The sequence below is a fragment of the Coptis chinensis genome, chromosome 8 (genome assembly GCF_015680905.1).
Source record: "Coptis chinensis isolate HL-2020 chromosome 8, ASM1568090v1, whole genome shotgun sequence".
Taxonomy (NCBI): Eukaryota; Viridiplantae; Streptophyta; class Magnoliopsida; order Ranunculales; family Ranunculaceae; genus Coptis; species Coptis chinensis.
Genome location: NC_141463.1, coordinates 57,280,916 through 57,292,938, shown reverse-complemented (window position 1 = coordinate 57,292,938; position 12,023 = coordinate 57,280,916). Strand labels below are relative to the sequence as shown.

Genomic DNA, 12,023 nt, shown 5'->3' with positions numbered 1-12,023 from the left:
AACCAGCATGGGGCCCAACGTATCTTGTTGATGGCCTAGCATGCCATGCATCCTTTCGAGATTGTGACCTTGGAATCAGAGCGTGAAATTATGGAGGACAACAACATATGGAGTGATGGTTTAAATCCTCATTTCTCGAAAATACCCAATTTAGCATTAGTTAGAGCTGCATATCAGATACCCGATACTGTCACTCTTTAACATAATGTTGGGTGTAAGAAAAGCACCAAATGCCAAAGTGGTGATACCCAGTCAATCATCATCACTGTTAGGCAACTAGTTGATGGTTTGCGACTCTTTTTGACTGACCTCGATCGAGAGGTACTGAACCATTTGACCATCTCTCCTAGCCAAAGCACGAGCAATTTTTGGAGATTGATGTACATTTGTAACTATTATAATGTGCATCTTGAACCTGATATCCGAAGATCCCAAAAAATCCGGCTTATCGACATTCAGACCCACTATACCTTTGTCGAACGTACAGAAAAAAACAAAAATGGTTTAAATGAGCCTAGTGGTTGTTTTTATCCCAAGAAATGAAGTAACCGACAGGGTATCATAAGAGTTAATCGAGATAGTCACTTTAGATGGCCACTCTATCCTCTCATTATATATGGTCAATGGGAGTCATCTGCTTCTGTTGCTGTTCCCTCCTTGGTACACCGTGTTTTTAATCTTAGAGGTACGTTATCTATGACCCCATCTCTTGAAATAAAATTTCGACATTCCATCTCGGACCTTTTATCTGATTGGCCTACCCTTGTGCCCTTGTTTCAGTACTAAAACCTGCGACTTCGAGAGGTCGTTGAGAGTCTACTAGAGTAATGGATCTTCTAAAAGGCACTGATGAAGAAATAACTGCTAGAACTGGTGCTAATCAATATGGGAATCCAACCTCGAATGTCGACTTACAAGATGTCGACAATTATGTTGGTCCTTTATATACCTTAAAGAGTAATGTGCTTAGAGGTCAAGATCATTAACCTCCCCAAACTGTAGTCACTACAACAAATATGACATATGATATCACTAATTTTACATCACTTTCAGTGAAGTGATGTCATATGGAAACTATGACATCACTTCTCTCAGCATGTGATGTAATAATTATCACAATTTTTTTTAACATTACTTATTTCAGAAGCTGATATAGTAGAGTTGTACAACATCATTTTAATAAGTGATGTCGTGGTAGTGATGTAGTAACACTTCTTTATGTCACTCACCGTGTCACTTGTAAAGTGATGTAATATCAATGTATTCAACATCACTTTAAATGTGTTGTTACTCACCGTGTCACTTATAAAGTGATGTAATATCTATGTATTCAACATCACTTTAAAAGTGACTTTGCCAAGTTTTCGAAATCACTTATAATGTGACTTCCAGAAGTGTTATTATTATTAATATAATTCATCTTAATTAAGTTAATTAGATAGAAAAAAAAAAACCATCCAAAAAATTAGGTTAAGGTTAAATAGAAATAAAACAGGGCGCGAGCTTTGTTTAGTAGACTAGCTGCCCTTAAACAAAAAATAGAAAATAAAAATCCTCTAGACTCTTTTCTTGGACCAAAAATAGCCCAACCAACACTTTTCTCAAATCAGTTTTTATCTCTTCTCAAATTCCCACCACTATACCATTTGTGTATCAAAGCCATGAAATCCTGGGATTCATCGGAGACTGCGACTGTTTGAGCCGTATATATTTTTAAAATTTATCTTTTTTCTTAATTTCCTTCTCTTGGTTCGTGATTCTAGTATAATCTAGTTTGAAATTTTGTATGTTTGTTACAAAATTTGAAACTTTACTCTTGATTAATAGAAGGATTGGGTGGATGAATTTTTTCATTTTGTGTGGGCAAGTAGGAACATGTTTCGTACTTGATTTCTATCTTCATATCTGCTTAGTAAAACTGTTCTTTTTTGTTGTTTTTGTGTTTTTGGAATGGCTTGGTATAGACTGAGTGGTGTTTGTTTAATTTGAGCTATGAATAGATTTAGTTCATGGTATAGATTTGTTTACATGCTGGTGTATAATTTAATTGAAGGTGGCAGAGAGGGATATGATCGAGACTTTGCACTATCCGTTTGAGATGTGCATGAAAGAAGGAGATGCAGCCAGTCTCATATGTTCATACAACATAGTCAATGGCGTTCCAGCTTGTGCGAGACCATCAGGGGATTGTGGGATCTTCATGGGTAAGTACTCTTCTTACTTATACGACTACTTTACCCTACTTTTTTGTGTATTAATATACAAAAACTATAGGAGACAGTTATAGAGTTTGCCTTGTTTATAACTCATCAAAAACATCTGTGTAGGTATATTGTAGTCGACTGCGATTCTGTTGAAGTGATGGTATCTGGTCACAAATACCTCAATGACACACCAGTTTCTGCCATTACACAATCCCTTAAAGCTGGTTAGTCGTTTGATCATCCCCTAGCAATAACTTAGTAGCTTAAACACTGAAATTTTAAATAGAAAAAGTCCAGCATTTATATTTACTCGTAAGTTTGGTTAAGGCAAATAAATACAAACATTTATGTTATATCTCTATATTGCACATGCTCAGGGCTTGATTTAGACTATGGAGACTTTGTTCTGAAATACGGAGTGGAAGCTGTACTGAATGGAAAGGTAGCAGAAGCAAAGCTTGACGAAGCCCTTAAGAATCTCTATGTTGTCTTGATGAGGCTTTTGGCCGGTTTGATGGTAGCCCCGGTAATTATGGTGCTTTAGGAAGAGATGATATCGCTCACACCGCCTCTTTAGAGTTGGCGTGAGAGGTAGCTAGACAAGGCATTGTGTTGCTCAAGAATGAAAACAACATTTTGCCACTCCGTCCCCCTCCTCATGATAAAAAAAATGGTTTATTATGAATGTAGTTGGACCTCATGCTATGCAAATGAAGCCATGATTGGGAATTATGCCCGTAAGTTTCATTTTTTTTTTTTTTAGGGGTACTTATAATTTCATATATCTTTGCGCTATAGTATATATCTAATTATAGTCTAATCATGTAAACGTTATGGTATTTTTCTGTAAAGAGCGGTGTTACTTGCGGTATGTGACACCACTTGCTGGTCTTGGAAGCTATCGATGTAAAATATGCACTGGATGCACCGATGTGAAATGTAAAAGTGACGCCTGAATTAAGGCTGACAATAGACGCTACTACTAGGGATCTGAGATGTGACAGTTTTGTTTGTGGGCCTTGACTTATCAATTGAGGCTGGAGAGTTTAGATAGGACTGACCTAAACTTACGGATATCAACGTAAACGAATAGAGGATTTCGCAGACGCAAATGTACGAAAAACATTCCCTCTTTGTTGTGGTAATTTTTCTTTGGAGGGATTGACATTACAACATTGTTGAACAACCTAAAACTTCAGTGTGCCTTGGCTATTGTGTGGGCTGGTTATCCAGGTGCAGAAGGTGGTCATGTTATAGCTGATGTCTTGTATGGAAAATATAACCCTTGTGAGAAAATAAATCTTTGTTGTTTCTAGACTATCACTCAATGGTATACCATGCTATAGCTGAAGTCGAACAAGTTTTGGATTTAGTTCAATGGTATACCAGGTGTAGAAGGTGGTCGTGCTATAACTGAAGTCGAACAAGTTTTGAGTGGATTATAATATCACTCAATGGCCAGACGAGGAAGCTCTTCTGTAGATTTGCTTCTACCATCTGCCATTGTTATGTATGTTCCTCTTGTCATCTTCTCCAATTTTCTCTTTTTCGTTAGTCTTGGTGTGACATATTTGATGAAACGAGGTAAAAGGTCACTCTCGATCTGTTTACTTTGATTTCGGTTTTCTCTCAATCTCACTTTAGATTCTTGATTAAAAAAGGTTGGTTTTGCTTTTCTACTAATTGAAAATTGGATGGTATTGGTTCTTTTCAGAGTGATTCTCATATATTTCCTTAATAAAGATCTCAATCTTACTAGTGCATCATTCACCTCTCGGCCCCGGTTATTCAAAGGTTTCCATTGACATTGCAATTCAAAAGGATGCACTACTCGTTAGGGGAAATAGATATTTGAAGACAATAGAAGATGCTGTGGGTAGCTTTGTGGCTTGGCCAACAAATTCTATATTAAAGTCTTGATGTGATGTTTACACCTTTGGAGTGCTTGAGTTTTGTTGTTTGGGAACACTGCCTAAACTTTTAAAACTTTTTATTTCCTTTTTTTTTTTTTTTTATCTACTAATGTATTGAAGGCTATCTAAACTTCGAAGTATGTTATTTACTTTTGTTTTGGAAGTCTGAATGGTTGCTTCTTTTGGTTATTTATTAATTGCTCATTTTAAAATTTGTGTAATTGAATGCTACATGTATATTAACTGTTGTTGATTTCATCTTACAGGCAACCATTTTCTTAACTTCGCCGGTGTAAAGCTATAGCTTTACATTGCCGGTCCCAAGCCCGAGTAAAGGAGGAGGGGAAAAGGGAAAATTGAAGAGAAAGCTGATGATGGAGTGAATGATGCCCCTGCCCTTAAGAAGGCTGACATGTATGGAGTGAATAGATGTCTTGATGTTGGTGTAAGTATTGGGCTGTGCTTCTTCCTTGGGAATGTTGTTGTTGTATCTATGTAAGTGTAATATAGGTCATATTATCTTTTGTCCTAGAGTGATGGCTATGAGTAATTTGCATCAAGTGACATCATTGGCTTTGATTCTATTCTCCGTAAGAATCCTCTTTGTTAAAGTATAAGCCACAGAAGCAAAGTTATTCTCAAGATCTATCAAATGAGACTGACGTAAGTAAATCTTGAATTCTTGATAGCTAGCATGTGTACAAGAGAGGAAGGCTTAGGAGAAAAATAAAAAAGAGATACATGTGGCGGCCATAGTGTTCACACTTCTAAGTGAGTATAAAATTTTATGCTACGATTAATAAGGAGGGGTGGTCAATTACAGAAAGAAGATTTTCATTCATAAGTTTCCATTTCAGTAGGGATGGTTTGGTAGCAGCTTTTAATTCTTTTTCTTATATATTAAGTTAATAGCTAGAGTTGAATTACTTGTTGGAGTGGGTATTTATATATTCTAGAGAAGGGAGATACAGGAGAAGGAGGCGCCACTTGCTTTTCCAATAATGGTGATGGGCGGCTCAAATGAAAGTACCAAACATTTCTCAAGGTGCCTATGCACCAGGTAAGTGTTTTGTGTTTCCATTTAATTTGTCTGCTTTGGGTACAATACTATTAGCTATGTCCACTAAATATAAATTTTATTGTTTGCGGCATATTATTCTTAGTACGTCATATTGATTAGAATGTTATTATTATTATTTTTTTTTATAGCCGATCAATTGCTATAGCTCTTTTTGAAATAATGCAAGTGATATTTAATTAATTGGTTGTGATCTAGATCTACTTTTATTAACATTAAGAATATTTGTATTGTTATTATTATCACATATTGAATGAGGTCTACTTCTATATATTGCTAACCAATACATCTTTGAGAATGTCGCCACGTACAGTACGGTAAGGCTCAATCACAGAAAAAGGTAAATAAACTCTTTTATCTACCATTAGATTTTGGATATTTGTTCAACTAGTTATTGCTCCTTGACTTCGTATCTAATGTTGAGCGTCGAAGTGTAAACAGACCGGGACGAACAGGTCCCTCCCTATCGAGATCCATAAGGTGAATACATACTGAAGAATCAAGGTGAAACTTCAAGAAACAAAGAAACATCATGAAAACATAGCGGATTGTTAAGTAACGTTAATACCAGTTACAAAGTAGTGGCTTTCTATTTCAGTAAATTAATATTAATTCATTTTATTTTTATGTAAATTATTGCATTTTAAATTGCATGACTTAACTTTTATTTCAAATGTGTTGTACAACTGTTTCTAAAATTTAGTTAGGACGTCAGGGAGTGACGTGCAAGTGTGAAATGCCGATTTAGGTAAGAAATCGGTTAGCGGTAGATATGTTTTGGTTTTCAAACTATATAAAGTTATATATAACTTGGAAGGGTTGATATATGAATATTAGATTATTTTGATTTTTAGGTTATGACAGGTTTTAAGTATATGAAATGTTAAAGATACAAAGGAAACTCTGCCGGATTTTTTTGTCGAAAAAAAAATATGATGGTTTATCGTTTATTTTAAATTATTAATATTGAACGTAGTCTTATTAACGCCTCGAAATAAGAGGAGTATGTAGTATCTAAATAATGTGTTATTTTCAATTAGTATTCCTGATTTTGGCAATGCAAGTGGTGTAACCAGTGTCAATACCATTTCAGGAATTCTGGCAACTATATACAACCCAAGTTTACATGATATGCAAGTATATGGGATCGTTGTGACCATTCCCCTAGTTGCTACGATGATTGCAGACCAAGAATAGGAAGGTATGTAAGTATACAAATGGGCATTCTGAGCATTTTCCAGTGGCATTTCCAGCAATTGTGATTTTTCGTTATGAAAATAGCTCTGACCAACTAAAGATTATCTGTCTTTTCTTTTCTTTAATAAGTTATCTTGGATTTTAGTTTAAGCAGCGCAATAAAATTTTCTGATAAATGGTTCCAATCTTTGCACAAGGAACTATAAGGTTGAGCTTAAAAACAATTTGAGTTCAGATCGGTATATGCAGTCTCCATCACAATCCGTATTGTGGTAAGCTTTCTAGTAGTCTCATGATGGCTAATCAATTGCATCATTAATTTGAGTACTGTAATCTGGAAAAAGATTAGCATACTAGATAGGAGCCTGAAGCACTGGTGCAGCTTACATGCTATTGGTGTTACTGCCCAAATCATTAACAACTATTTAAATGTTTTTTTCTGGGCAAACACAAGTTTTAGATTACTCGCTAGTGATGCGAGGGAAAATGGACGACAACATTTTTATTTTAACTCAACCTCCAACTAGCTTTTGGCACAGGGCTGAACCTGATCTTGAACACAAGTACCTGATCTTGAACACAAGTAACTGTCTTCTGTAGAACTTCTTTTGTCATTCAGGTACTATATTATGCGGATGCTCCGTATGTTTATTTTCCTTTTATAAAATTTGCATTGATTTTCTAATACAATGTTTCATACTGTAGAAAAAAGAAAACAGAGTGATTTGTTAGGCTGTACGTGATATGTTCTTGGTTTAAATTGATTGTATCAAGCCAGGCTGTGATAGGTTCTTGGTTGGGTGATTGTGGTTCTCTTTGGCTTATTTTGGTACTGCAGATTAGATTTTGTCAGTATATGTTGGCTCGTTATAATTTTTTGTATATAGTGTAATATTTGTAATTGAAGATGATATTTGTGTGATGAATATGATTTTAAGATACGTTTCATCTTTATTTGATGATAAATGACCAGGAAAATGGTATTATATTGGGATGATATTGGCAATTATTTATTTTTTTATTATTTTGATAAATGGGACATCACTTTTAAAGTGATTTATAGAGTTATTTCACATCACTTTACAAGTAATTTGGAATCTGAATGAAACGTCACTTCCTAAGTAATGTTAATCGACCTTATTGATTTCACTTAAAAAGTGATGTTAAACATTATAATATCACTTGTGGACATCGATTAAAAAGTGATGCAAAGTTATAACATCACTTGTGGACATCAATTAAAAAGTAATGTGAAGTAACATCACTTGTGGACATCGTTTAAAAAGTGATGTAGAAAACCCTGACTTTTCACGTCGCCACCAGTTACATCACTTGCAAAAATGACGTCGTATATTTTTGACATCACTTATAGAGTGATTTTAAATGTCTTTTCTGTTGTAGTGAGTACCTTCCCAAGCTGCTCCATGTTCATTACGGCCTTGTTCTTATGAAAAAGGATTTAGAAAAACTTTTGATTCTTCTGAATTGCCTGATAACACTCCTCGATGTTATTTTGATTATATGATTAATGCTTTTAATATGATTGAAGATCTTTTTCCCAAAATTAAATAAGAAGTTCTCAACTTCTATAATTATCCACTTTTGCAAGATGTTTTTGATCACCACTGCTTATTGTACACAGATATGGCATCTTGCATTCCTCGTGATCAAGACAAATCCACTAACAAGTTTCTGAACTCAAAAAAATCAACAGGTGGTAGTTCCTCCCATGCTCCAATTCCTTCCAAAGAAAAACATGTCGATACTGGCCTTCATCAAAAGAAAAGAAAAGAACCTTGTACCATTGAAGTGTTACCAACTACAAAGATATCTAAGACTGCGAAAACTACCACCACTACTGTACCTGCCTCTGTGCCCTCAAAATCTTTAGTTGTTCTAGCCACTATTCAACCCACTGCTCCATCCACTGTTCATGGTCATTCTTCTTCATCTGAAGCTTTTGTGGCTGATTTTATCCTTTGTAACAAGAAAAGGGTTCTAAAATCTTCTTCTCTATTTTATAATCCTCCTACACCTGGACTCGGAGAAGCTCTAGTTATGAACACGATTCTTCCTCGAGATCGATTAGCGATGGCTGAAATTCCCATTATTGAATGATTTCACATTTTGTGTTCTTCCCTAAAAAAAGTAAGTATATACTTTTGGCCTTACTCTTATAACGGTTTGTTCATTATTTATAATGCATCCATTTGCTGTATTCTTGATTTCAGGCTAAAGTTGCTGCAGTTAGTTAGTTTGAGAACGATATGACTTCCTTCCGCCTTTTTAGGGAAGATAATGACAAATTGAAAAAAGACAAAGAACAACTTCAATACTTTTTTGAAGAAAAAAAGAAAAAACCATGCTCTCACCATCACCAAACTCAATGCTTCTTAAACCGCTCGTCAAACTGTGAATGCCAATCTGAAGACATTTATTGACGAGAATACCGTATTGACTGATGGACTGAGGTGCTCTTATGCCGATATAGAAGCGAAACTTAAACAAGAAAGAATAAGTTTTGAGAAAGAAAAAGCTAAACTCGTGGCCGAAATAGCAAAGGACGATCTCGAACTGGTTGAGGCTGATCACAATATGAATTATTGTGTTTCTACTATGAAGAGTTTCAAACAATACCTTCCTGCGGATGTTATTACTCAGTATAACCTTGATTCTGATGATGAGAGTGATCATCAATCTGAAGCTGCCCTCGATGTTGAGAAAGAAGTTGTCGTAGCTGATACGAATGCAGCCGAGGCTATCGAGACTGAGAAAAACACCCATGATGACAATGTGGCCACAATTAAACCCATCAATAATGTGGCTTCCCCAACTCTCATTCTTGGCTCATTTCAGCTTGATCCCTCTACCTTAGAAGGAATTAACATGCTGGCTGATGTTGACTTAGCCCTCGGGGCCAGATGTAATGTTCTCAGTCAACCCAAAGGCTCCGCCACGAGCTAAAATTTGCTCCAACTTGTAATATTGATGCAATGAGATGTATATTTTGCCTTATTTTCTTAAACTTCCTACGACATATGAAATAGATCTCTTTTGCTCCTTTTGGTTTGTTTATATTTACAATATATCTATTAGTAGCCTTTGACACTTAAACACGTATAAAAAAAAATTAAATTTTCGATACCACTCCACTGAAAATTAGTATCAATTGATACTTAGTAATATTTTGAAAAGAAAACTAGACTTTCGATACCACTCCAATTAAAAGCAGTATCAATTGATACTTAGTAAGATTTTGAAAAAAAAAATAGATTTTCGATACCACTCCAATTAAAAGCAGTATCAATTGATACTTATTAAGATTTTGAAAAAAAAAATTAGACTTTCGATACCACTCCAATTAAAAGCCGTATCAATTGATACTTAATAATATTTTGAATAGAAAATTAGACTTTCGATACCACTCCAATTAAAAGCAGTATCAATTGATACTTAGTAATATTTTGAAAAGAAAATTAGACTTTCGATACCACTCCAATTAAAAGCAGTATCAATTGATACTTATTAAGATTTTGAAAAGAAATTTAGACTTTCGATACCACTCCAACTAAAAGTAGTATCGATTGATACTTATTAATATTTTGAAAAGTAAATTAGACTTTCGATACCACTCCAATTAAAAGCAGTATCAATTGATACTTAGTAAGATTTTGAAAAGAAAATTAGACTTTCGATACCACTCCAATTAAAAGCAGTATCAATTGATACTTAGTAAAATTTTGAAAAGAAAATTAGACTTTCGATACTACTCCAATTAAAAAGCAGTATCAATTGATACTTAGTAAGATTTTGAAAAGATATTTAGACTTTCGATACCACTCCAACTAAAAGCAGTATCGATTGATACTTATTAATATTTTAAAAAGGAAATTAGACTTTTGATACCACTCCAATTAAAAGCAGTATCAATGGATATTTAGTAAGAAATTGATACTTATTAGTAAGATTTTGAAAAGGAATTTAGACTTTCGATACCTATATACCACTCCAACTAAAAGCAGTATCGATTGATACTTATTAATATTTTGAAAAGGAAATTAGACTTTCGATACCACTCCAATTAAAAACAGTATCGATTGGTATCATATCTTTGATATCGATATATCTCTATCGATACCATTGTCTTTGAACCATAATTTTTGACCTGGTATGGAGATGAGGATCTACAAATTACCATGATTTTTTCTTTGATCTGGTACCGATACCAGGATATAAACTCGTAACCTTGCTTGAATACAAATTTGATAATGAACTTATAACATTTATTCAATATAAAATACTCATATTACCAACAATAAATAAATTCAACTATCTTGCTCAAAACCTAACATGCACTGAATTAAACGACTCCATTAAACTTTAGTGAACTATCATTTAAACCTTAAACCGTCTTGCGCACCATTAACTCTTTCATTAATTTTCCTCATTTTCTTGGTAATCATCATTAAACTTTCCTCGTTTTCTTGCTAAACACCATTAACTTTCCTCGTTTTCTTGCTAAACACCATTAACTTTCCTCGTTTTCTTGCTAAACACCATTAACTTTCCTCGTTTTCTTGCTGATCACCATTAATTTTCCTCGTTTTCTTGCTAAACACCATTAACTTTCCTCGTTTTTTTGTTAATCACCATTAACTTTCCTCATTTTTATAAATTTTTACTAATATAAAAAGATCTTCACCTGCATGATTCTAAACAATCTTTTGTAATCCTCTTACTGAAAACACCAAACCTAAACAAAAAAAATGTCTCTCGTTCCAAACTTCCTTACTATTCTTGTTGGTTTTCATGGTTCTCCCAGACTGACCTCATTGGTCAGACTGTCTTACCACTGAGTATTCAGATGATGAAGAAGAGCAAGAAGAAAAAGAATATGAAGATGAATGGCTTCGAGACCCATACTGTTATGAAAAAGGTAATGTGGGTCTTCGACTGATGGTGATGAAGAGGATGATGGTGATGATGAGGATGAAGATGAAGATGAAGACGAGGATGACGATAAAGATGAAGATTAATGTTTTTCTTTATGTTATTTAGTTTTACATTCGATGTATAACAGTCCTGTTTTGCTTATGTTGTCCTTTTTTAATGAATTATTATCGCACTACTTTTGCTTAAACACAAAATTTTCAGTGCAATTCTATCAAATGGCATTTGCAATTATGTAAAAAGAACAAATTTGAAATTCGATACTATTCCCCTGACATATTTGGAATTGAAAAATAAGAAAGAAAATATCCCTTATTGTTACATACCTTAGGCGTTTGCTTCATTTTTCTTTGACCTGGTGTCGAGCATACGACACCACATGCACTAGGATTTTCATTACAATTTTGACCTGATATCGACATTTCTACCCATACCAGGATTTTCATCACGATCTTTACCTAATATCGACAATTCTGCCAATAGCAGGATTTTTTTACCCGAACTCGACATTGCTGCCAAGAACTAGATTTTTTTACCCGAACTCGACATTGCTGCCAAGAACTGGATTTTTTTACCCGAACTCGACATTGCTACCAAGAATTGGATTTTTTTACCCGAACTCGACATTGCTGCCAAGAACTGGATTTTTTTACTCGAACTCGACATTTCTGCCAAGAACTG

General features: G+C 34.5%; 1 protein-coding gene across 1 annotated transcript; it reads left to right on the top strand.

Moving 5' to 3' along the window:
- Window positions 1-1,541: 1,541 nt before the first annotated feature.
- LOC147482082 (uncharacterized) lies at window positions 1,542-4,616 on the top strand. Its single transcript, XM_086579188.1, has 6 exons — window positions 1,542-1,703; window positions 2,054-2,204; window positions 2,328-2,428; window positions 2,582-2,730; window positions 3,404-3,471; window positions 4,454-4,616. The coding sequence occupies exons 2-6, from the start codon at window positions 2,134-2,136 to the stop codon at window positions 4,614-4,616; spliced, it is 552 nt and encodes a 183-aa protein (XP_086435314.1). The 5' UTR covers window positions 1,542-1,703; window positions 2,054-2,133.
- The last annotated feature ends 7,407 nt before the right edge of the window (window positions 4,617-12,023 follow it).